Consider the following 26,666-nt stretch of genomic DNA (forward strand, 5'->3'; position numbering starts at 1 on the left):
AACAAGCCTACAGCCTACAATAGCCCTCAGTCCAGTAGACCACTGCGCAACCAGCTCTGTCCTCACCTATCGTACCATCACCCATTCCCTGTAGACTGTGAGCCCTCGCGGGCAGGGTCCTCTGTCCTCCTGTACCAGTCTGTTATGTACTGTTAATGATTGTTGTACGTATACCCTTTCACTTGTAAAGCGCCATGGAATAAATGGCGCTATAATAATAAATAATAATAATAATAATGTATCACGGGAAAACTGGCCTGGATGCCCATAGTACCAATCCTAGAGCAGATTTGGATATAAAACAAAATTAATTACGAGGTTGGTCCCCAAGAGCAGCAGATGAAATAACGCTCAATTTTCGGTGGAGTTCACCTCCTCCTGTAAGGACTCGTGCATAAAACCAATTGTCTTGGACGAGTGCTATCTGGAGTTTTCACGGATAGCATGAGTACCCAGGATATTTTGGGGGGCTGCGCACATGTATGTCCGTTTTAATAAAAAAAAATTTAAAAAATAAAATTGGAACATTTGCTTTTGATCCAAGTGTCAAGATTATAAATCGAAAATGCAAGTCTATGGGTCTGTGAAAAGCAATGGACTGCACTCGGATGACATCCGATTTTTGCTGACTGACGTAATGGAAAAGGTGGAGAAACTTTTCTCTTAATGTCTGAGAAAAACTGATGCCACACTGAACAGAACTGATGGAGGGAAAACGGTTGTGTGACCCTACCCTTCTGGAGATCACATACCTTAAATACTCTGAAGTAATCAGGCAGAACGGAGGCAAATTTGCTTATTGTGTAATTTTTCGACTCTTCATTCTGATCGAGAGCTTTTTTGATACTTTGCCATAAAATTACCACAATTTCTATTAAACTGGCAATGGATGTGACATCTTCGGTAGACAGCACATTTTCCAATACCTGAAAGTGAACAAAATGTCATTGTTTTGCTAAAAAGCCCAATTTTGCTATTAAAAGGAATCGGTCACCCCATTTGACATATCTAACCTACTAATAAAGGGATACAGGCAATAGAATGCTGAAAAAAATCATACCTGTCTGCCTCACATCAGATGGCTTCTAGTGGAAAAATCATCTTTTAGCCCTCTATGTAAAATGAGGTCTTCCAGGCTATAGGGGTGGCTCCTGCTCAGAAGACAGCACTGCCTACTTGCTTCATTAGCATAGCTGTTGCCTCCTATCAGAATTACAATACCCCGTGACATCTAGTTGCGGTCCTGAAATTCCGCGCCTGTGCGCCACAAATAGCCAAAGTTGAACTGCAGCGTTCTGCCCTTCCATAGACATTGGCTTCATGTTCTTTCTGAGCAGCGATCCGGTGCAGCGATCTGCTACTTCTGCCCCAGCGATCCGGCGCAGCGATCTGCTACTTCTGCCCCAGCGATCCGGCGCAGCGATCTGCTACTTCTGCCCCAGCGATCCGGCGCAGCGATCTGCTACTTCTGCCCCAGCGATCCGGCGCAGCGATCTGCTACTTCTGCCCCAGCGATTCGGCGCAGCGATCTGCTACTTCTGCCCCAGCGATCCGGCGCAGCGATCTGCTACTTCTGCCCCAGCGATCCGGCGCAGCGATCTGCTACTTCTGCCCCAGCGATCCGGCGCAGCGATCTGCTACTTCTGCCCCAGCGATCCGGCGCAGCGATCTGCTACTTCTGCTCCAGCGAAGCGATCTGCTACTTCTGCCCCAGCGATCCGCTACTTCTGCCCCAACGATCCGCTACTTCTGGCGTAGCAATCTGCTACTTCTGCCCCAGCGATCTGGCGTAGCGATCTGCTACTTCTGCCCCAGCGATTCGGCGCAGCGATCTGCTACTTCTGCCCCAGCGATCCGGCGCAGCGATCTGCTACTTCTGCCCCAGCGATCCGGCTCGTAGACTGAACAAAAATGAAGCCAATGCTTATAATGAATGGATACGTCATGGGTTTCACCTCAATCATGTAATTCGGAGATGTAGATGGAAACCCTCATTTAAGTGCTCAGTAATAGAGCACAGGATAAATGGGAATTGATCCAAAAGTACTATATGCAAATTGACGCCAAACAGCATTCAACTCTACCCACAAGTCCCTAGTCAGGTCCATCATCTGTTAATCCTAGAACGCACAACCATAGAAAACTACCATAGAAAACAAGGCCTGCGAGGCCCCAGGTATGCGTTCTAAAGTTAATGGAATTACAGTAGCGACCAAAAGTTTTGCCTTTTTTTTTTTTTAAAGTGTGATTACTCCTGTCTGGTTGTTGTGGAAACAGGTGTGGGTGTGTGTGTGTGTGTGAAGGGGTTAATGTTATAGCGATTAGTTATTTCAATCTGCGACTGTAATCCGAGTATAACTGATACAAAGCTGCACTAATATTACAGCCTGCGTGTTGTGAACAAAACCTTAAAAAAGGATTTTGTCAGCATTATGGTGTGACCAAACATTTAAGTGCACCTCTCCCCCCTGCTAGTGTTTATGAGGCCAGAGCTGTCAATCAAAGAAAAGGGGTGTGCAGAAAGAGGGACAGTAAGCATCCGGGAAGGTGCACTTCAATGTTTGGCCACACAATTTTGCACCAAGTCCTTTGGCTGACAATGCCAGTAATATTGTTGCAGCTTTGTAGCAGATATATCATGACTGCAAATGTTTGGCCGCACCACTATGCACGGGGGCACCTCTACTTGGTGTCAACCTGTACTGACTGAATCGCTTTAAAATGTAATCCCCGTATTTAGAAGGTATCCATGGCATAGATGACACCTTGCTGATCGGTGGGAATGCCTACTAATCTCGAGAACAGGGCTCTGAAATGTCTGTCTGAAAAGGAGCAATGACCCGACGTGCACACCATTGCTCCATTTTTTGTCTCTAGGACTGCTGGAGATAGCAGATACCGCGCCCTACTTTTCTGGCAATACCACAGACAAGAAATTGAGGAGGGCTTAACATATCTGGTCTCAGCTCCATTCAGACTGCGCATTTCAGCACCCAGTACTTCGGATCAGCGGACTTCCCAGCAGTCTGACCCCCACTGATCAGGCAGTTATCTTCTTAGACTTAGGGTACCGTCTCACTAAACGACGTACCAGCAATTCCGACCACGCTGGTGCGTCGCAACATGGTCGCTGGTGAGCTGTCAATCAGGCAGATCTCACCAGCGACCAGCCACCAGCAACTCTGCGCTTGGTAACCAGAGTAAATATTGGGTTACTAAGCAAAGCGCTTTGCTTGGTTACCCGATTTTTACATTGGTTACCAGCGTACACCACTTAGCGCTGGCTCCCTGCACACATAGCCAGGGTAAGTATCGGGTAACTAAGCAAAGCGCTTTGCTTAGTAACCTGATGTGTATCCTGGCTACGTCCGCAGGGAGCCAGCTCTGGCAACCTGTAAGCAGCGTACGCTTGTAACCAAGGTAAATATTGGGTAACCAAGCAAAGCGCTTTGCTTAGTTACCTGATATTTACCCTGGTTACCAGCGTACGCTGCTTACACAGAGTCGGTGGTCGTTGGTCTCCCGCAGTCAAACACGCCGATGTGTGATGCCCTGCAGGAGAATAACGAGCAAAAAATTAACCAGAACAGTGTGTAACGATCAGCGATTTCACAGCAGGGGCCAGGTCGCTGCTTAGTGTCACACACCACGAGATCGCTGATGAGGTCACTGGTACGTCACTGGTACATGCATGAGAGGACACACACAAGCTAGGGACCCCAACGTAGAGAAATACTTTGGCGTAGTGTTGGGGCTCTATTGCATTGATCAATTCAGTAGCTAAATTTCTCTTTATTCATATATTCATGGCAGTAATGCAGATTCCATTTTTCACATTTTCACTCTTGCATATAGCTATTGGATTTTTCAAGTCAGTATTCACACAGCAGTTTCTGCTATTTCATGTATTCCCCTTGCATAGTCACTGGTGTGCATACCTTATCTCCATATAGGTTCCCTTTAAAGAGCACCTATCATTTTCATAAAGTGTAAACTCAATGAGTTTTACAAGCATCTTCTAGGAACCCCCTCAACCGAAGTTCACAGATTTGCAATATTTCCAGCTAACAAGAGCGTGGGGGCATCTTCTGTCTGAATTAATCAACATTTTTCTAAGTAGTCCTAGTTAAATGAAAACATGCAACAGAAAAGCAATCCCCCACAAAATATTGCAACGTGAGGGACTGTATACGACTATAGAAAGCAAAGACTGTATACCGAAGACGTTTCTACTTACACTCTTATTAGTTTTCTTTCCATTTTCACTCTCATTGCCATCATTGTCCACCTCCTCCCCATCATTGTTCGTCTCATCTGCGTTACAAATGGCTTTCTGCAAGCATGCGTTTAAGCATCGTCTTATAGTGAGCATTAGTTTAGCTGAAGAAGTAAAACAAAATATCAGATAATGTAGTGTACAGACAATACCGAAAAATGGCGTACTTACCTATATTGGTGGGGGCAGTGTGCTCGTAGGTGTACTGATAAAACCTCCGTGCAGCTGCAGGGTTCATTTGTACAAGTGCTACACATCGTTCACACCAAACGTCCTCTGGTTCATTGACGGGAAAGAAGGAGTTAAACATGAGTTTGACAAGGCGTTGACAAACAGGTCGTGAATCAATTTCAAGGCGAGCCAAGAGATGATCCATGGGGCACACCATCCAAAACTGAAATCAGAAAAGATTAAAGTGAACTTTAGGAATATAACACACAGACACACACACACACACACACACACACACACACACACACACACACACCTGCTCATGTCACTGAGAGGTTCTTTTGGCCTTCTCATGTCACTAATGAGAGGTTCTTTTGGCCTTCTCATGTCACTGATGAGAGGTTCTTTTGGCCTTCTAATGTCACTGAGAGGTTCTTTTGGCATAGTGAGAGCTGTACAGTTTTACCCATCTCTCACGCTGTACAGTTTTACCCATCTCTCACGCTGTACAGTTTTAACCATCTCTCACAGCTCAGCTCTTATGCCTTGAAGGTCATACCGGTATGATCTGGTAGAGGTCACACCACCTCTTTGGCTACCAGTGAACACTAGTTTTGATCTGCCAATTCACAAGATTGGGCCAACCTAGGGTGCCCCTGCAAGGGCACGGCTTACTCTCCCCCCCCCCCCCCGTGCGGTAGAAGCCTCCTGGGTCTTACACCTCCGGGCATCTGTTCTTCTATCCTGTAGGGCTGAACTTAATCTCGAGTCCACATCTTTGTGGAGCTCTTGCCTTTGCATCTAGGGATGCAAGTCTTAGAAGAAGAGGACTACAAGCTTTAGTTGCTTGGACAGTAAACTGATTGATTGCTATTCTACCTTCTGTAGTACTAATAGTTTTACTACCCCAGGAAAACCATTAGGACGTCCAATAGTTCCTTTGTCCCACAATGAATGAGAATTGAAGATTTTTTTACTCACTGTACAATCTCCATCTCAAAGTCATTCATTCAGCAGAACAGAAATGATCTGATCCTCTCCCTCAGAACTTGAATTTATCTAGACCTCATATATTTCTGTAGATGTACTAGGAAGTTTTCTATGCCTAGACCCCTTAAGTGAACTCTTAACTTCAGCCTTAAATGATAGAGCTTTGACTATCAATAATGGGGATTCTTCTATCAATATACTGTAGACATAGACGTTTCTCATGTACTGTTAAAACTTTACTCTTGCAAAGGGAACGTCCTTTATTCTCTGTCTTCAACTGCACACTCCTAGGCCATTCCTTAAATACGTGTAACTGTGATATGATTAGTCTTCTGCAAAAAGAAGGGAATTTTGTTTACTTACCGTAAATTCCTTTTCTTCTAGCTCCAATTGGGAGACCCAGACAATTGGGTGTATAGGCTATGCCTCCGGAGGCCGCACAAAGTATTACACTTAAAAGTGTTAAGCCCCTCCCCTTCTGCCTATACACCCCCCGTGCTCCCACGGGCTCCTCAGTTTTGGTGCAAAAGCAAGAAGGAGGAAAAAGAATTATAAACTGGTTTAAAGTAACTTCAATCCGAAGGAATATCGGAAAACTGAAACCATTCAACATGAATAACATGTGTACACAAAAAAACAGGGGCGGGTGCTGGGTCTCCCAATTGGAGCTAGAAGAAAAGGAATTTACGGTAAGTAAACAAAATTCCCTTCTTCTTTGTCGCTCCATTGGGAGACCCAGACAATTGGGACGTCCAAAAGCAGTCCCTGGGTGGGTAAAATAATACCTCGTAAGAGAGCCGTAAAACGGCCTCTTCCTACAGGTGGGCAACCGCCGCCTGAAGGACTCGTCTACCTAGGCTGGCATCCACCGAAGCATAGGTATGCACCTGATAGTGTTTCGTGAAAGTGTGCAGGCTCGACCAGGTAGCCGCCTGACACACCTGCTGAGCCGTAGCCTGGTGCCTCAAAGACCAGGACGCGCCCACGGCTCTGGTAGAATGGGCCTTCAGCCCTGAGGGAACCGGAAGCCCAGCCGAACGGTAAGCTTCGAGAATTGGCTCCTTGATCCACCGAGCCAGGGTTGATTTGGAAGCCTGTGACCCTTTACGCTGGCCAGCGACAAGGACAAAGAGTGCATCCGAGCGGCGCAGGGGCGCCGTACGAGAAATGTAGAGTCTGAGTGCTCTCACCAAATCTAACAAGTGCAAATCCTTTTCACATTGGTGAACTGGATGAGGACAAAAAGAAGGTAAGGAGATATCCTGATTGAGATGAAAGGGGGATACCACCTTAGGGAGAAATTCCGGAACCGGACGCAGAACCACCTTGTCCTGGTGAAACACCAGGAAAGGGGCTTTGCATGACAGCGCTGCTAGCTCAGACACTCTCCGAAGTGAAGTGACTGCTACTAGAAAAACCACTTTCTGCGAAAGGCGTGAGAGAGAAATATCCCTCATTGGCTCGAATGGTGGTTTCTGAAGAACCATCAGCACCCTGTTCAGATCCCAGGGTTCTAACGGCCGCTTGTAAGGAGGAACGATGTGACAAACCCCCTGCAGGAACGTGCGTACCTGTGGAAGTCTGGCTAGGCGCTTCTGGAAAAACACAGAGAGCGCTGAGACTTGTCCCTTAAGGGAGCCGAGCGACAAACCCTTTTCCAGTCCAGATTGAAGGAAGGACAGAAAAGTGGGCAAGGCAAAAGGCCAGGGAGAAAAACCCTGAGCAGAGCACCACGACAGGAAAATTTTCCACGTCCTGTGGTAGATCTTGGCGGACGTTGGTTTCCTAGCCTGTCTCATAGTGGCAATGACGTCTTGAGATAACCCTGAAGACGCTAGGATCCAGGACTCAATGGCCACACAGTCAGGTTGAGGGCCGCAGAATTCAGATGGAAAAACGGCCCTTGAGATAGCAAGTCTGGTCGGTCTGGTAGTGCCCACGGTTGGCCGACCGTGAGATGCCACAGATCCGGGTACCACGACCGCCTCGGCCAGTCTGGAGCGACGAGGATGACGCGGCGGCAGTCGGCCCTGATCTTGCGTAACACTCTGGGCAACAGTGCCAGCGGAGGAAACACATAAGGGAGCTGAAACTGCGACCAATCCTGAACTAAGGCGTCTGCCGCCAGAGCTCTGGGATCTTGAGACCGTGCCATGAACGCCGGTACCTTGTTGTTGTGCCGGGACGCCATTAGGTCGACGTCCGGCACCCCCCAGCGGCAACAGATCTCCTGAAACACGTCCGGGTGAAGGGACCATTCCCCTGCGTCCATGCCCTGGCGACTGAGATAATCTGCTTCCCAGTTTTCCACGCCTGGAATATGAACTGCAGAGATGGTGGAGGCCGTGGCTTCCACCCACATCAAAATCCGCCGGACTTCCTGGAAGGCTTGCCGACTGCGTGTGCCGCCTTGGTGGTTGATGTATGCCACCGCTGTGGCATTGTCCGACTGAATTCGGATCTGCTTGCCTTCCAGCCACTGCTGGAACGCTTTCAGGGCAAGATACACTGCCCGTATTTCCAGAACATTGATCTGAAGCGAGGACTCTTGCTGGGTCCACGTACCCTGAGCCCTGTGGTGGAGAAAAACCGCTCCCCACCCTGACAGACTCGCGTCCGTCGTGACCACCTCCCAGGATGGGGGTAGGAAGGATTTCCCCTTCGATAATGAAGTGGGAAGAAGCCACCACCGAAGGGAAGCTTTGGTCGCCTGAGAGAGGGAGACGTTCCTGTCGAGGGACGTCGGCTTCCTGTCCCATTTGCGTAGGATGTCCCATTGAAGAGGACGCAGGTGAAACTGCGCGAAAGGAACTGCCTCCATTGCTGCCACCATCTTCCCCAGGAAGTGCATGAGGCGCCTCAAGGTGTGTGACTGACCTTGAAGGAGAGATTATACCCCTGTCTGTAGTGACCGCTGCTTGATCAGCGGAAGCTTCACTATCGCTGAGAGGGTATGAAACTCCATGCCAAGGTATGTTAGCGATTGGGCCGGTGTCAGATTTGACTTTGGAAAATTGATGATCCACCCGAAACTCTGGAGAGTCTCCAGGGTAGCGTCGAGGCTGTGTTGGCATGCCTCTAGAGAGGGTGCCTTGATCAACAGATCGTCCAAGTACGGGATCACCGAGTGACCCTGAGAGTGGAGGACCGCTACTACAGTAGCCATAACCTTGGTGAAAACCCGTGGGGCCGTTGCCAGGCCGAACGGCAGTGCCACGAACTGCAGGTGTTCGTTTTCTATGGCGAAGCGCAAGAAGCGCTGGTGCTCTGGAGCAATCGGTACGTGGAGATAAGCATCTTTGATATCGATCGATGCAAGGAAATCTCCCTGGGACATTGAGGCGATGACGGAGCGGAGGGATTCCATCCGGAACCGCCTGGTCTTTACGTGTTTGTTGAGAAGTTTCAGGTCCAGGACAGGTCGGAACGACCCGTCCTTCTTTGGGACCACAAACAAGTTGGTGTAAAAACCGTGGCCCTGTTGCTGAAGAGGAACAGGGACCACCACTCCTTCTGCCTTCAGAGTGCCCAGCGCCTGCAGTAGAGCCTCGGCTCGCTCGGGAGGCGGGGATGACCTGAAGAATCGAGTCGGGGGACGAGAGGTGAACTCTATCTTGTAACCGTGAGACAGAATGTCTCTCACCCAACGGTCTTTTACCCGTGGCAGCCAGGCGTCGCAAAAGCGGGAGAGCCTGCCACCGACCGAGGATGCGGAGTGAGGAGGCCGAAAGTCATGAGGAAGCCGCTTTGGTAGCGGCACCTCCGGTGGTCTTTTTAGGACGTGACTTAGACCGCCATGCATCAGAGTTCCTTTGATCTTTCTGAGGCCTTTTGGACGAGGAGAATTGGGACCTGCCCGCGCCCCGAAAGGACCGAAACCTCGACTGCCCCTTCCTCTGTTGGGGTATGTTCGGTTTGGGCTGGGGTAAGGATGTATCCTTTCCCTTGGATTGTTTGATGATTTCATCCAAACGCTCGCCAAACAATCGGTCGCCAGAAATTGGCAAACTGGTTAAGCGCTTTTTGGAAACAGAATCTGCCTTCCATTCCCGTAGCCACAAGGCCCTGCGGAGTACCACCGAATTGGCGGCTGCAACCGCCGTACGGCTCGCAGAGTCCAGGACAGCATTAATAGCGTAAGACGCAAATGCCGACGTCTGAGTGGTTATGGACGCCACCTGTGGCGCGGACGTGCGTGTGGCTGCGTCAATTTGCGCTTGACCTGCTGAGATAGCTTGTAGCGCCCATACGGCTGCGAATGCTGGGGCAAAAGAAGCGCCGATAGCTTCATAGATGGATTTCAACCAGAGCTCCATCTGCCTGTCAGTGGCATCTTTGAGTGAAGCCCCATCTTCCACTGCAAGTATGGATCTAGCTGCCAGTCTGGAGATTGGAGGATCCACTTTGGGACACTGAGCCCAACTTTTGACCACGTCAGGGGGAAAGGGATAACGTGTATCCTTAAGGCGCTTAGAAAAACGCTTATCTGGACAAGCATGGTGATTCTGGACTGCCTCTCTGAAATCAGAGTGGTCCAGAAACATACTCGGTGTACGCTTGGGAACCTGAAACGGAATTTCTCCTGCTGAGAAGCTGACTCCTCCACCGGAGGAGCTGAGGGAGAAATATCCAACATACGATTGATGGACGCAATAAGGTCGTTCACTATGGCGTCCCCGTCCGGAGTATCAAGATTGAGAGCGGCCTCAGGATCAGAATCCTGATCAGCTGTCTCCGCATCATCAACCAGAGATTCCCCCCTCTGAGACCCTGCACAACATGATGATGTCGAGGGAAAATCTAAGCGAGCTCGCTTAGTCGGTCTGGGGCTGGGGTCTGTGTCAGAACCCTCAGCCTGGGATCCATGAGATACCCCGGGAGGACATTGTTGGTCCAGCTGAGGTGGGCCAGGGAACAAAGATTCAACAGAGTCCCTGTGCTGAGATACCGGCCTGGACTGCAAGGCTTCTAGTATCTTAGCCATAGTTTCAGAGAGTTTTGCAAACTCCGTCCCCGTCACCTGAGCAGTGTTAGCAGGTGGCTCCCCCTGGGCCCCCCCTAGCAGAGGCTCTGGCTGAGTAAGTGCCACAGGGGCCGAACAGTGCACACAATGAGGGTCAGTGGAACCTGCCGGTAGCGGGGTCGTACATGCGGCGCAGGCAACATAATAAGCCTGTGTTTTGGCACCCCTGCCTTTCGTGGGCGCCATGCTATTATCTTCCCTGAGCAACACAATAGGGTATATAGCCAGAAATCAACTGTGCACCATACAGTGTAAAATAAACATATAATGTTACACTACTGCACAATGGGGCTAGCACCACAGGTGCTGCTTACCACCCGCTTAAAGCGGTTGTGAGGCCACCAGAGTCCCTGCCTGGGTCTCCCAGACTTTGTCCCCCTCTGCAGCGTCCGAGGAGCTGACAGGAATGGCTGCCGGCGTCCTGAGGAGAGGAGGGAGCCGTGGGCGTGACCCAGAAAGTGCGGGAACTGGTGCCCGCACTGTGCACAGTGAGGGGGGTGGAGTATGCAAAGCATGCTCCAGCCCTCAGTGCTGCTCGTTCTGTGCAGCGTCCCGCCCTTCCCCTGCCTGTCAGGGCTGGGGGTGGGAGGAAAGGAAACTAGGCCGCAAAAAGCCGGGGACTCTAGTAATAAACGCGGCCGCCGTAAAAGCGCGGCCGGCGTGGAAGTCCCCGGCGCACTACAAGTCCCAGCCGTGCCGCAGTGTTTCCATGGCAGCGGCGGTCAGTGCGGCAGTCCCTATACATAAACACACTCAGCAATGCTGAGTGTGTAATGGCACATATTAACCCGGTCAGCGCCGCGGTCCCCGGTGCACTAGCACACCCAGCAAAGCTGGAGTGTTGCTGTGCGCGGTCCCCACCGGGATACAGAGTACCTCCAAGTAGCAGGGCCATGTCCCTGAACGATACCCGGCTCCTATCCAGCAGGCTCCACAGGAGTTGTGGATGAAGCACGGTCTCAGTGCCTGGAGACCGATAGGATCCCACTTCCACCAGAGCCCTGAGGGGGATGGGGAAGGAAAACAGCATGTGGGCTCCAGCCTCCGTACCCGCAATGGATACCTCAACCTTACAACACCGCCGACAAGAGTGGGGTGAGAAGGGAGCATGCTGGGGGCTCTATATGGGCCCACTTTTCTTCCATCCGACATGGTCAGCAGCTGCTGCTGACCACTCTCTGGAGCTGTGCGTGCATGTCTGACCTCCTTCGCACAAAGCAAAAAACTGAGGAGCCCGTGGGAGCACAGGGGGTGTATAGGCAGAAGGGGAGGGGCTTAACACTTTTAAGTGTAATACTTTGTGCGGCCTCCGGAGGCATAGCCTATACACCCAATTGTCTGGGTCTCCCAATGGAGCGACAAAGAAAAACCCCGCAACTTATCCATCATCTGAGCAGGAAAGTACCATGAAGATAGTAACTAAATGAACAGCTGCAGAGACTGCGCCTTCAAAACTGCCACCGCTCAGAGCGCTTATCCACCAATTTTCCGGAAATACACAAATCACTGAGGAGCGCCTGCGTCCTAAAAGGTTGCTCTCCCTTGAAGTAACCTTTGATGTTGGATCATTATCTGCTGCCATGTGTGTGCAACCAAGAGCAATCAGTACTGCACATGTGGATACCGGAGGCAAGGTGCAGATGTCACTGTGTCTCCATATGCACGAGTGCTATCTTAGACTCTGAAAAACTTCCTTAGACGTTTCCATTTGTATGTGTAGGACAAAAGGAGGAGCCCAACTTCCCAAAGGATCAGACTAAAGGACTCCAGCCCAGATTCCTGCCAGACCCTGCAACACCTCCAGGGGCAACAACCAGCAAGTAACGAGAACGACCACTGGCAACTCAGGGACAGTAAATCTTCCTCCAAGGACAGGAAACCACTGAAGGGTATATAGAGTCTTAAGGGGGCTTTACACGCAGCAACATCACTAGCGATGTCGCTCGTGAAAGCACCCGCCCCCGTCGTTTGTGCGTCACGGGCAAATCGCTGCCCGTGGCGGACAAAATCGATAGTACCCATCACACATACTTACCTTCGTAGAGACGTCGCTGTGGCCGGTGACCAGCCTAATTTCTAAGGGGGTGGTTCGTGCGGTGTCACACAGCAGGCGTCCAATCAAAGCAGAGGGGCGGAGAGCAGCCGCATGAAAGTCACACCCACCTTGTTGCTGGAGGACTCGGGTACGGTGTTGTTCGTCGTTACTGGGGTGTCCCACGTAGTGATGTGTGCTGCCTCAGGAACGACGAACAACCTACGTCCAGCACAAGCAACGATATTGGAAATGGACGATGTGTCAACAATCAATGATTTGGTATTTTGCATCGTTAGCGGTCGCTCGTACGTGTCACACGCAACGACATCGCTAACGAGGCCGGATGTGCGTCACGAATTCCATGACCCCAACGACATCGCGTTAGCAATGTCGTTGTCTGTAACGGGGCCTTTAGCTTCTTAAATCTATAGTTTTTCGGTGAATCCTCTTTCTCTGGTGCTGTTATGGGACTTATCCATCATGTAATACCATCAGGGAGACGTCTATTTGGCTCCAAATATAGTCTGCAGCAGGATAACCTCAAAAATACAGTCAATGTCACTAATAACTATCTATAGCATAAAAAAGATCAAGGACTCCTAGAAGTGATGGTTTATGTACTTATTAAAGGGAACCTGTCAGCAGAAATTTTGCTTTAAACCTAAACGTTTCCCCCTCTGCAGCTCCTGGGCTGCATTCTAGCAAGGTTCCTATAGTTTTTGTGCCCCCTTTTAGACCAAATTAAATACTTTATAAAGTTGTACCTTTTGGTATGCAAATCTTCTAAATTATCCATGGGGGCGGGCTGTCTGGTGTCAGTTACTGTCCCTCCTGCCGATTTACGCCGTCCCCCAACGCTCCATTTCATACCTCAGGACGCCGCCCAGTGCGCCCGTGGTCCCGCGCATACGCCGTGCGACTGTACCGGGACTATGCACTGTGTGCAGAGTGTGACCGCTGGTGATGTGTTGCGCATGCATGAGATTATGGGCGGCGCTGTGATTGTCATCAGCATGTGCCCGCCCATAATCTCGTGCCCGCGCTTTCCCCTCTGCCTCCAGCATTCTGCGCAAGCGCTGGCCGGATAACCCAACGTCACTCATCTATCACTCATTTTGTGGTTTTGTCCCAAAAACTTTGCATTATGTGTGAGCAGACGAAAGGCTACAGTACGTTAAGGAACCACATATAGTTAATAATGCAATACCTTAGTGGCTCGAACAGCTTTTATCTTTAGCAGCATTTCAACAAAAGCCACGCGGACCTTCTCCGAAGTATCGTGGAGACTGTTTTGCAGTAATGGCAGCATCTGTTCTAATAAAGGATGACTCAACTTGTTGTCCAAAATATAGAGCAGGCACTGTGTGCAAAAAGGAAAAAGCTAATCATGTACATGTAAGACTTTAAAAACCGTTCCAAAGATTATGTTACATGTTATTAAATAAGAAACTGTCATATCTAGAACTGCAGATATGAGGCTCATCTGTAATATATACAGTGGAACCTCGCTTAACGAGTAACCCACTTAACGAGAATTTCGCTTAACAAGCAAAGCTTTCTGTAAATTTGTAACTCTGTTTACGAGAAAGCTTTGCTGTACGAGCAAAATACTCACTGCACACACTTCCGGTTCCGTACATCCACCGCGCTCTAACCCACTCTTGCAGTCCACACAAACACACACAAGCACGCACAAACACACATACAGTATTATGCTCACCTTACCTTCCATCGCCGGCCTCATGGTTCTTGTAGTTCGCCGGTGCATCGCGACGAGGGAGGAATCCTCGCGGCGAACTACAGGACTCAGGAGGCCGGCGATGGAACGGAGGTAAGGTGAGCATAATATGTGTACCTTCCGTTCTATCGCCAGCCTCCTGGGTCCTGTAGTTCGCCGTTCCAGGCTGTGTATCGGCAGGCTGCGCGACGAGCCAGGAAGTTCCCCTGTCACCACTACTAAAAGGCAGCGCGCTGGCCAATCAGAGGCAAGCGCCTCCTGCCTTTGACGTCAGCACTCTGGCAGCGGACGTTCCTCCCTCGTCGTCATGGTTACCCGATATTCAGCCCGTACTGGTGAACAACAAGTCCCAGGAGACCGGCGATGGAACGGAACGTAAGGTGAGCATAATACGTGTGTGTGTGTGTGTGTGTGTGTGTTTTTGACTATGTGTGGAATGGCACAATAGGGGACCAGGATGGGACATTTAGCAAGTTGTTAAACTAATCGTCTGCATTGCAATGATTTCCTATGGGAAATCTTGCTTTGCTGAACAAGTAACTTGGTTAACCAGCACACTCCCAGAACGGATTGTTCTCGTTAACCAAGGTTCCACTGTAATGTTAAAATCCTGTTGCTACAGGGAAAAAATGAAGTACAGTAATATTCTCCCTGTAAGTGTTCACTTCCATTCATCAGGGGTATATACAGGGAGTGGTTACATTCACTGCAAGCTGTACTGTGAGCAGCGATTGTAGTCATTCCTCAAGACTTTGATTGACAGCCAGCTCTACACACACACACACAGCAGAGGAGGCGGTCAATCAAGGTATCACAGTATAGTTACAGCTCCCATAACCGACCTTATGACTGGAAGAGAGCAACTTAACTACAGGAAGGATAAATCTCCTCCCTGTGGTCGTTTGCCCAAGATAAGTGAGCAGACGGGATTTTAAACTCATATCTGTTGGTAAATAGTGTTTCTGGACCTGACAGTACCATTTCTGCCTGATGGTTATCTTCCCCTTTAAATTCTCCTAAACAAGCTAATGTAATGTATTAAGAGTATAAAGTCTGGGGGCTGAACTGTCTAATAATCATCAATATCTGTGATAATAGTTTCTGTCTCCCTTGTGGATAAGTTGTGTGGTACAACCCATGTAGATTCATGAAACAGACAGTTCTGATGACAGAGAAGGTGAACAATATGCTGCACCCAGATCCACGAGCAGTTCTTGCTACATATTGCTAATCCCTGCCTAAATGTCCTTGCATCTAGTAGCATAGATAAAGGGATCTTTAGAAAAAGTATTTCTAAAGATCCAATATGATATGCTAATGAACGCAGGGACTAGTCACAAGGGCGTTTGTTCCCTTGGCTAGTCGGCCCCCGTAGCATGCTCTCACCTCTGCTGCCACCACTGGTTTTCGGCTCAATGCGCACAATCATAACATCCCCGGACTTCCGGTCATGCGCGCTACACCAGTTTGAAGCCGGGATAAGTACACCTGGCTTCATAGTGCGCACGACTGGAAGTCCGGGACTTCTGATCATGCGCACTGAGAAGAAATCGAGCGTCGTGCATGGTGTCAGCAGAGAGCAGTGAGATCGACCATACCTGTGACACTACACATTCATTAGTATGTTAGCACGCCCACAGGGGCATGCTTACATGCTAAGGGGGCCGACTAGCCAAGGGAAGCAACACCCTTACGACTAGTCGCTGGCCTCTTTAGCATATTAAAAAGAATCTTTAGAAGTACTTTTTCTAAAGATCTCTTTATCTATGCTAGTGTATACAGGGACAGTTAGGCAGGGATTAGCAATATACACCCAGAACTGCTCATGACTATGGGTGCATATTGCACCTGACAGATTCCTTTTAAAGGGAACCTGTCACCAGATTTTTCCCTACTAAACTAAAAGTATCCCCTTCTGCAGCTCATGGGCTGCATTCTACGAAGGTGCACCTTGGCCCTGACTCCTGTTCCAGACCCCAAAAATAACGTTATAAAACTTGGCCGCCACGTATGCTAATTACCTGTCTTGGCCAGATGGGCGGGCTCATTTTATGCTCCTTTATCCCCCTCCTGCCGCTGATCGCCGTCCTCCTTCCTTGATTGACGGGATGACGCCCTCCGTCATCCTCCTTGTCGCATTTTCAAATCTTGCGCCTGTGCAGTTAGGTCTGCTCGCGCAGGTGCAGTTCGCTCTGCCATATTGCGGGCAGAGCAGAAAACATAGCTGCCCTCGCTCACGCCGGTGAGCTAAATGCACAATCGCGAGATTTTAGGAGCGGCATTGCATGACCTCACCAGCGCCATCCTCGTACCCATAACAAGGAGGAAAAGCTGTACCCGACCAATACCCGGAGCATATGGAGTACACCGGAAACAATTTTGTTTGCAGAATGGTGAGATGTACTAAAAGTGATGGAGCGCTCATAGACCTAGCCAAAGCAGAACACTACTCCCATTAGTCTTTGTTTTTTTTAACAAGAGCACAGAAAATGCTAACGCTTACCTTAAAAACCGAGGCACGTACGTCAGCAGAGCTAATATCAGCAGCAAGATCGCCAAGTATTTTCTTCATAAAGTCTGCCAAGATTAATGGTGGAATCATCTCCCAATATTTAGCAGAAATTTTACAGACCCCAAAAACTCCAGTAGTCCGGACATTGGGCGCCGGATCTTCTAAAAGGTTCTGTAAATAGCAAAATGAAGATTTATATCATCTTTTTCATTCCATAAACCTAACTCAATCAGTTTAAGAAAAGTTGAGAAACTTACAAAGAGTTCTTCAAACTGCTTCTGTATCATGTTATCCAGTTCTTCATGGTTCATATTATGATCCCGCAGAGGAAAGGCTTCCACAAATAACAATGCAGCATTGTTTCGAACAAGTGCATTTCTAGCCTGTTTCCAAGATGCAACAAATTGTATTAATAATTCATGATAAAAGTAAAAAATAAAATAAAATATGGAAAACATACAACACAAACTGAAAAGGAGTGGCTCACGCATAAACGTCTTACACTATACATAATGTTCCTCAAACTAAATTGAAATCATTTAAAAGAGGTTGTCTCAACGCTGATTTTAGGAGCACACGGCTAGCTCCCAGCGTCATACTTGCCAAGGGTAGTGCAGTCCTGATTGATTGACAGCTTGGATAAGCGGCAAGGAGGCACCACTGGCCCAAACTGTGCATTCTGTAATGCTGCGAGTGTAGCGCCCCTGAGACACTCAGGGAACTGCATCCTCATGGGGATGCAGGACCTACCCCCAGGGACCTGGAACACCAGTGCCACCAACACCTAGACACACCAAAATCCCAGTTACCTCTCCACACCAGGGGTAATTGGCTAGTCGGACACAAGGTAATGGCCACCTAGAGCGTGGAGCCAAACCAGGGGACTAGACAACCTGGTGGGAGGGGACAGCAGACAGAATGTAGTAGTGAGTGAAAGTGGAAAGACGTGCCTAGAGGTGGGTCGTGTAACGGTGACCCAGGGGGCACAGGAAATTGGTTGCCAGGGAAGGTAAACCCGAGTACCGCTGGCACCAGAGCACGCACGAGGCACAGGGCCCTAGGTCAGGTGACAGTTTCATACGGCCTGGCAAATACCTGCACAGTGAGGGGACCTTCACGGAGCTCACTGACCCACAAATCCGGGGGCACCAGCAGTAAAGCAAGGATCAGGGTTCGGGACACAGACCGGCCCTACAGGGTCCACACTGGCCGCCATACGGACAAGGAGACTGCCACCAAAAAAGGGACAGTCGGGCCCCAAACGCTCCACGCTACGGGGACCCAACCCCACAGAGTGCCAGGGACAGAGCAATCGAGTCATCAACTGGCACTGGAAATACAGGGACCAGCCGCCCAAGGGTCCGGAGTGAGTAGAGACTTAACTACAACCCAACGTGTGGTCTCCCTTAATACTCCATCATACATCTACCAGGCTAAGCCCTACCTGCGGAGGGCTTACCACCACAGCTGCCATTACCACTAGCCCTGGCGGATAATGAACTCAGCAGTGACGGTTGCACCATCTTAACCGCAACCCGCAGGTGGCGTCACACAAATGACTTTAATCTCCCCTTTAAATACTCCCCATTGAAAACCACCCAGGGCACCGAATCGGGCAACGGCCACCAAAGTGACATTCCCCAGTTATACACTGCCCGGGACAGAGTACTCCATTCCCTGGGCGACACACAAGCACAGGCAGTTTTGTCTTTACAGCAGGGCACTGAAGCTGGTCAGATCCAGCAAGATTTAGAGCAGTGCTTACAAGCTACATAGAATAGTGCCCATAAGCGCTGCGCTCCTGGCAAAGGAGATCAGAAACTACTTTTAGACTACAGTAGTGGCTCCATCCCAGGTAAAAAATAAAATCCCATGATCTTAGATGTCTGTTCGATTATACTCAGCCATGTTGATTCTACCGCGTAGTAGAAGGTGCCCCACTACTTTGTGCCCCTAGTTTTTCGCTTGGTTCAGCAAATTTTGGTTATGGGGAGTAGTATGTGACATTTCGTTTCAACTATGGTCTCATTATTCGTCCTAATCCTTTGTTTCTAATTAAGCAATTTGCTGCATGGCTTTTAAAAGGAAGTAAAGCAAATGCAAATTAGGTGCTATTGAATGGGCTCCACTGCGATTTTATCTGAAATATATGTGGAACTTTGCAACAGAAGTAAGGTGCATCTGGATATTGCTAATGCGATATGCCATAAATGTGGTACAGATGCGGATCCTCTTTCTGGGACATAGTTACTTAGGTTGAAAAAAGACCTAGGTCCATCTAGTTCAACCTTCCTCCACCAATTATATATTTTGTCCCTAAGTCATTTATAACCAACAATGTTGTGTACTGAGGAAATCATCCAGCCCTTTTTTAAAAGCTGTTATAGTATCTGCCATTACTACCTCTTGTGGTAGTGTATTCCACAGTCTGACCGCTCTAACTGTAAAGAACCCTTTCCTATTTAGCTGTCGGAATCGCTTTTCTTCCACTCGCAGTGAGTGCCCCCTGGTCCTTAGTATTGTCTTTGGAAGAAATAAGTCATGTGCCAGTCCTTTATATTGACCACACATGTATTTATACATATAAATGAGATCTCCTCTGAGACGTCTTTTTTCTAAGCTAAACATATCTAACTTTTTCAACCTCTCATCATACGGGCGGCCTCCATTCCTTGTTGTAGTCTAGCTGCCGCCTTTGAACTGACTCTAACTTCTGAATGTCCTTTTTAAAATGTGGAGCCCAAAACTGGATCCCATATTCCAGATGTGGCCTTACAAGTGATTTATAGAGGGGTAACAGTACGTTGGGATCACGGGATCTAATCGCTCTTTCTTTTTATACACCCTAAAATCTTGTTTGCTTTTGCAGCTGCTGCTTGACATTGAGTGCTGCTGCTCAGCTTATTTGTAATCAGAATCCCCAAGTCCTTCTCCTGTTCTGTAGTCCTGAGTTTACTTCCATTTAATGTATACGCAGTTATAGGATTACTCCGTCCTAGGTGCATTACTTTACATTTATCAACATTAAATCTCATTTGCCAAGTATCTGCCCATTCTGACATCTTATCCAGATCTTTTTGTAATATTGTACTATCAAGGTCAGTTTTTAATATCCTACATAGTTTGGTGTCATCAGCAAAGACTGATACTTTACTATCAATTCCATCCACAAGGTCATTAAGAAAAAGAATTGGTCCTAGCACAGATCCCGGCGGCACCCCACTGCTGACTATAGCCCATTTAGAGAATGTACCATTTATAGCTACTCTTTGTCCACCACCACCTGGCTCCAGAACAGGGGATACCCGACCCTTGTTTCATCTAGTGAGAAGGCTGCAAACATGCCTGGCTATTTCTGCCATTCCCATAAAAGTGAAAGCAGAAAGCTGTGAACATTCAGGGCCACCACTCACCCTCTGGATATATACAGTGACCAACGTCCTCCTCATCGGCAGAATAGTCAAAAGTGGGGAAATTGCACATAACGATTAGGAGGCGACGATGGCTGCGGTCATCTCTGTACCTTGCTTAAAATCTGATGTAAAATATAGTGGGCTGGGGCATAATGTCACATCCACCCCCATGGCCAATGCTGCATTGTTCTGTACTTTGTTTCACCAAACTTTAAAACAATAAACAAAAATGAATTCGACTTCACCTTTAACCCTCTCCATAGGATGGGCTGGTACAGCCTATTCAGCATCTCCTGTACTCCTTGACGCAGCTTTTGGCGGTGAAAATAGGTGAGAATCTGAAGAAATAAAATGCAAAATATCAATAGAGCCTACTTGAATCAGGTCTGTGTAGAATTTACTAAAAAGGCACGCCGAGGCACTCACAAATCAATATACACTACTGTAATAAACCCCTTCCTGCCATATGCCTTACTGGTATGACATGTCGGGTGCCAAAGTATGGAGCGGGCTCACACCTTACCCAAGAGATGCCAGCGGTGGTAAACAGCCGCCATCCTGCTGTAACTAAAGTGAGAGAAGCAAGTTTACATCACTACTGTTTAAACCATTTAAATGCTATCTATCACTGACATGTGTAGTGGCTACCATCGGCCCCACGTGACACGATCATAGGGGCTTTCTGAAGGCCCCAATGGCTATTTTCTCTGTCCTATAACATTAGTTAACCCATATAGTAAAGGCTGTAACAAAAAATATTACAAAGACTCTTCTTGTGGTTGAGGCACTGCTTTTAATTGAGCGAACCAGCAGGATTTTCATATATAAAAGTAAAGCCAGTGCTGTACTGGCACAAGGATGCTGAGTGTAAGCATAGCTTTAGTTGGCAGATTGGATGCTTGATTGTAGAAAAATGAGTAATCACAGCTCCAGAAAGGAATCAGGGGATGCTGTCTGTTACAAGGAGGTTCTTAGGGCTCCTGTCCAGTGGCCATGGATTATTCATATGGCTGCTGCCCCTTTCCTGCAAATCGATTTGCATCAACTCCACTTAAAGGAATGTCCTCCACCTTGTTACACTGACAGAAGCTTTATTGTACTTTATGTAACAATGGAAATCTGTCACCAGGTTTTTGCTACCTCATCTGAGAGCAGCATAATGTAGGCAAATAGATTCTGAATACAACGATGTATTACTTAGATTACTGGCTGCAGCTGTTCTTACACAATCTTAAGTTTTAGCGATTGATTACATGAGTTAAGGCCGCTTTACACGCTGCGATGTTACTAGCGATTGCACCCGCCCCCGTCGTTTGTGCGTCACGGGCAAATTGCTGCCCATGGCAAACAATATCGGCAGTGCGCGTCACATGAACATACCTTCCTAGTGACGTCGCTGTGGCCCCCGAACAACCTCTTTTCTAAGGGGGCGGTTCGTATGGCGTCACACAGCGGCCCGCCTATAGAAGCGGAGGGGCAGAGAGCAACAGCATTAACGTCACTCCCACCTCGTTGCCAGAGGACGCAGGAACGTTGTTGTTCAGCGTTCCTGGGGTGTCACACGTAGCGATGTGTGCTGCCTCAGGAACGACAAACAACCTGCGTCCAGAACGAGCAACGATATTTTGAAAATGAACGACGTGTCAACAATCAACGATTTGATGAGTATTTGGGATCCTTAGCGGTCGCTTGTAAGTGTCACACGCAACGACGTCGCTAACGAGGCCTGATGTGCGTCACAAATTCCGTGACCCCCAGTGATATCTCGTTAGCGATGTCATTGTGTGTAACGGGGCCTTTAGGGCAGAATATGGCACCATATCAAACAATTATAATGACTACACCCTAAACTAGTATTCACATAAGAGAAATACTGAAATATAAATTTATATATATTTTATATATATTTCAGTAACCTAATTGTATCCATACTGGGTTTATTTAACTACTTAGTATCTGTTCATTCATATATACTCTTGCCATATGTGGTGTGTTGGCCCTATTTGATTTGCCATCAGTGACACTCCTCAAAAGCCTGATAATTGTTATGCGTTTCTCTAATTCTTGTTTTTGTATGTCACTTCTTGTAACTGAACTATGTAATAAACACTTTTGATATTTTTGCAAGAAGTTGTTTTGACTTGCTTTTCATTAAGTTTTAGCCAAGTAGCAGAGTCCAGAGGGCTGTCCCCGCTCACACCAGGCTCTCAATAGAAATTGTACACTGACAGTGAGGTGTCAATCACAGTAAGGGAGTGTGTCGGACTGCCAGGCAGGTCATTTAAGGATAAGGGTCCTGATGCTAAACAATAGATGGACTGTGACAAAACAGGCACAAATGAACATTCTGTGTTAACCCTTGCAGCATGCGGGCTTCAGCTTACATAGAAAAACACTGCTGATAGATCCCCTTTAAAGAAGTTTCACTACAGTAATTCTAAACCCCAAAAGTAGCATGATAACTTGCTTGCGGCCAGCTCATCACTTCCAGTTATGCAATGTGATAATGGTTATAGCATTGATATGGCGGGTGCTGTTCGAAGTGTAATTGCACCGCACAGATGCTGAACTGTACAACATCGCTGTTAACAGAAATACATTGGCTCTTACCATTCTCACTTTGGGGTGCACCGGAGATTTCTTGGGCAAATGAACACCATGGTGCATCAGGTCCTGGATACACACATGTTCAATTGTCTATAGTGGGGGGGTAAAAAATTATGCTATTAGTGCCGCAGGGAAAAGTAATCACGTGCAAAGATATTGAAGCCTAAAGCCCAGTCTATGAAATGAAGGGAATTTTGTTACTTACCGTAAATTCCTTTTCTTCTAGCTCTTATTGGGAGACCCAGACGATTGGGGTATAGCTACTGCCCTCCGGAGGCCACACAAAGCACTACACTAAAAAGTGCAAGGCCCCTCCCCTTCTGGCTATACCCCCCCGTGGTATCACGGGTTCTCCAGTTTTAGTGCCAAAGCAAGAAGGAGGAAGCCAATAACTGGTTTAAACAAATTAACTCCGAATAACGTCGGAGAACTGAAAAACCGTTCAACATGAACAACATGTGTACCCGCAAACAACAAAAAAATCCCGAAGGACAACAGGGCGGGTGCTGGGTCTCCCAATAAGAGCTAGAAGAAAAGGAATTTACGGTAAGTAACAAAATTCCCTTCTTCTTCAGCGCTCTATTGGGAGACCCAGACGATTGGGACGTCCAAAAGCTGTCCCTGGGTGGGTAAAGAGATACCTCATGTTAGAGCTGCAAGACAGCCCTCCCCTACGGGGAGGCAACTGCCGCCTGCAGGACTCTTCTACCTAAGCTGGCATCCGCCGAAGCATAGGTATGCACCTGATAATGTTTGGTGAAAGTGTGCAGACTCGACCAGGTAGCTGCCTGGCACACCTGTTGAGCCGAAGCCTGGTGTCGCAAAGCCCAGGACGCACCCACAGCTCTGGTTGAGTGGGCTTTCAGCCCTGAAGGAACCGGAAGCCCAGCAGAACGGTAGGCTTCCAGAATTGGTTCTTTGATCCATCGAGCCAGGGTGGCTTTAGAAGCCTGCGACCCCTTGCGCTGGCCAGCGACAAGGACAAAAAGTGCATCTGAACGGCGGATAGGCGCCGTGCGAGAAATATAGATTCTGAGTGCTCTCACCAGATCTAGCAAACGTAAGTCTTTCTCATACCGGTGAACCGGCTGAGGACAAAAGGAAGGCAAGGATATATCCTGATTAAGATGAAACGAGGATACGACCTTAGGGAGAAACTCCGGAATGGGGCGCAGCACTACCTTGTCCTGGTGGAACACCAGGAAGGGAGCCTTGGATGACAGAGCTGCCAGCTCAGACACTCGCCGAAGCGATGTGATCGCAACAAGAAACGCCACATTCTGTGACAGGCGAGAAAAGGAAACGTCCTTTAGAGGCTCGAAGGGCGGCTTTTGCAGAGCAACTAGTACTCTGTTCAGATCCCATGGATCTAACGGCCGCTTGTACGGGGGCACAATATGACAGACCCCCTGTAGGAACGTGCGCACCTTAGGAAGACGTGCTAAACGCTTCTGAAAAAACACAGATAGTGCCGAGACTTGCCCTTTAAGGGAGCTGAGCGACAAGCCCTTTTCCAACCCCGATTGCAGGAAGGAAAGAAAGGTGGGCAATGCAAATGGCCAAGGGGATACTCTCTGTGCAGAGCACCAGGATAAGAAAATCTTCCACGTTCTGTGGTAGATCTTAGCAGACGTTGACTTCCTAGCTTGTCTCATTGTGGCTACGACTCCTTGAGATAATCCTGCGGACGCTAGGATCCAGGACTCAATGGCCACACAGTCAGGTTCAGGGCCGCAGAATTCTGATGGAAAAACGGCCCTTGGGACAGTAAGTCTGGTCGGTCTGGCAGTGACCACGGTCGACCGACCGTGAGATGCCACAGATCCGGATACCACGATCTCCTCGGCCAGTCTGGGGCGACGAGTATGACGCGGCTGCAATCGGATCTGATCTTGCGTAACACTCTGGGCAAGAGTGCCAGAGGTGGGAAGACGTATGGGAGCCGGAACTGCGACCAATCTTGAACTAATGCGTCTGCCGCCAGAGCTCTTTGATCGCGCGACCTCGCCATGAATGCCGGGACCTTGTTGTTGTGCCGGGACGCCATTAGGTCGGCGTCCGGCACTCCCCATCGGCGACAGATTTCCTGAAACACGTCCGGGTGAAGGGACCACTCCCCTGCGTCCATGCCCTGGCGACTGAGGAAGTCTGCTTCCCAATTTTCTACGCCTGGGATGTGAACCGCGGATATGGTGGATGCTGTGTCCTCCACCCACATTAGAATGCGCCGGACTTCTTGGAATGCTTGCCGACTGCGCGTCCCTCCTTGGTGGTTGATGTATGCCCCCGCTGTGGAGTTGTCCGACTGGATTCGGATCTGCTTTCCTTCCAGCCACTGTTGGAAGGCCAGTAGGGCAAGATACACTGCCCTGATTTCCAGAACATTGATCTGAAGGGTGGACTCCTGCGGAGTCCACGTCCCCTGGGCCCTGTGGTGGAGAAACACTGCTCCCCACCCTGACAGACTCGCATCTGTCGTGACCACTGCCCAGGATGGGGGCAGGAAGGATCTTCCCTGAGACAATGAGGTGGGAAGGAGCCACCATTGTAGAGAGTCCTTGGCCGTCTGGGAAAGAGAGACTTTCCTGTCCAGGGACGTTGACTTCCCGTCCCATTGGCGGAGAATGTCCCATTGAAGTGGGCGCAGATGAAACTGCGCAAAGGGAACTGCTTCCATGGCTGCCACCATCTTCCCGAGGAAGTGCATGAGGCGCCGTAAGGGGTGCGACTGGCCTTGAAGGAGGGATTGCACCCCTGTCTGTAGGGACCGCTGCTTGTTCAGCGGAAGCTTCACTCTCGCTGCTCGAGTATGAAACTCCATGCCAAGATACGTTAGCGACTGTGACGGTGACAGATTCGACTTTGGAAAGTTGATGATCCATCCGAACGTCTGTAGAGTCTCCAGCGTAGCATGTAGACTGAGTTGGCATGCCTCTTGAGAGGGTGCCTTGACAAGTAGATCGTCTAGGTAAGGGATCACCGAGTGTCCCTGAGAGTGCAAGACTGCTACCACCGCCGCCATGACCTTGGTGAAGACCCGGGGGGCTGTCGCCAGACCGAATGGCAGAGCTACGAACTGAAGATGGTCGTTTCCTATCACAAAACGTAGAAAACGTTGATGTTCTGTAGCAATTGGCACGTGGAGATAAGCATCTTTGATGTCTATTGAGGCAAGGAAGTCTCCTTGAGACATTGAGGCAACGACAGAGCGGAGGGTTTCCATCCGGAACCGTCTGGCGTGCACATGTTTGTTGAGCAGCTTTAGATCCAGAACAGGACGGAACGAGCCGTCCTTTTTTGGAACCACAAAGAGATTGGAGTAAAACCCTCGCCCTTGTTCCTGAGGCGGTACAGGAACCACTACTCCTTCCGCTCTTAGGGAGTCCACCGCCTGCAGCAGGGCATCTGCTCGGTCTGGATGTGGGGAGGTTCTGAAGAACCGAGCTGGAGGACGAGAACTGAACTCGATTCTGTACCCGCGAGACAAAATGTTTGTCACCCACCGGTCTTTGACCTGTGACATCCAAATGTCGGAAAAGCGGGAGAGCCTGCCCCCGACCGGAGATGCGGAGGGGGGGGGGCTGGAAGTCATGAGGTAGCCGCTTTGGAAGCGGTTCCTCCATTTGCTTTCTTGGGGCGTGCGTGAGCCCGCCAGGAATCTGAGACTCTTTGCGTCCTCTGAGTCCCTTTGGACGAGGAGAATTGTGTCTTGCCCGAACCTCGAAAGGACTGAAACCTCTGCTGCCATTTTTTCTGCTGAGGTTTGCTTGATCTGGGCTGGGGTAAGGAAGAGTCTTTACCCTTGGACTGTTTAATGATGTCAGCCAATGGCTCGCCAAACAGTCTATCTCTAGATAAAGGCAAGCTGGTTAAACATTTTTTGGAACCAGCATCTGCTTTC

At 48.9% G+C, this 26,666-nt stretch overlaps 1 protein-coding gene across 2 annotated transcripts in view; it reads right to left on the bottom strand.

The window, feature by feature from the left end:
- Positions 1–26,666, bottom strand: part of NCAPG2 (non-SMC condensin II complex subunit G2) — a 265,879-nt gene that overhangs the window by 114,624 nt on the left and 124,589 nt on the right. The window contains exons 9-16 of one of the 2 annotated variants that reach the window (XM_075315452.1): positions 22,769–22,855; positions 20,404–20,496; positions 17,003–17,128; positions 16,737–16,916; positions 13,703–13,855; positions 4,448–4,670; positions 4,238–4,380; positions 753–926 (exon numbers count right to left, since the gene is read on the bottom strand). In XM_075315452.1, coding sequence (XP_075171567.1) covers positions 753–926; positions 4,238–4,380; positions 4,448–4,670; positions 13,703–13,855; positions 16,737–16,916; positions 17,003–17,128; positions 20,404–20,496; positions 22,769–22,855 — 1,179 coding nt within the window. The remainder of the gene's footprint in view (positions 1–752; positions 927–4,237; positions 4,381–4,447; positions 4,671–13,702; positions 13,856–16,736; positions 16,917–17,002; positions 17,129–20,403; positions 20,497–22,768; positions 22,856–26,666) is intronic. The other variant, XM_075315453.1, reaches the window with a different exon arrangement.

This window comes from Anomaloglossus baeobatrachus, chromosome 6 (assembly GCF_048569485.1).
Source record: "Anomaloglossus baeobatrachus isolate aAnoBae1 chromosome 6, aAnoBae1.hap1, whole genome shotgun sequence".
NCBI classification, from domain to species: domain Eukaryota; kingdom Metazoa; phylum Chordata; class Amphibia; order Anura; family Aromobatidae; genus Anomaloglossus; species Anomaloglossus baeobatrachus.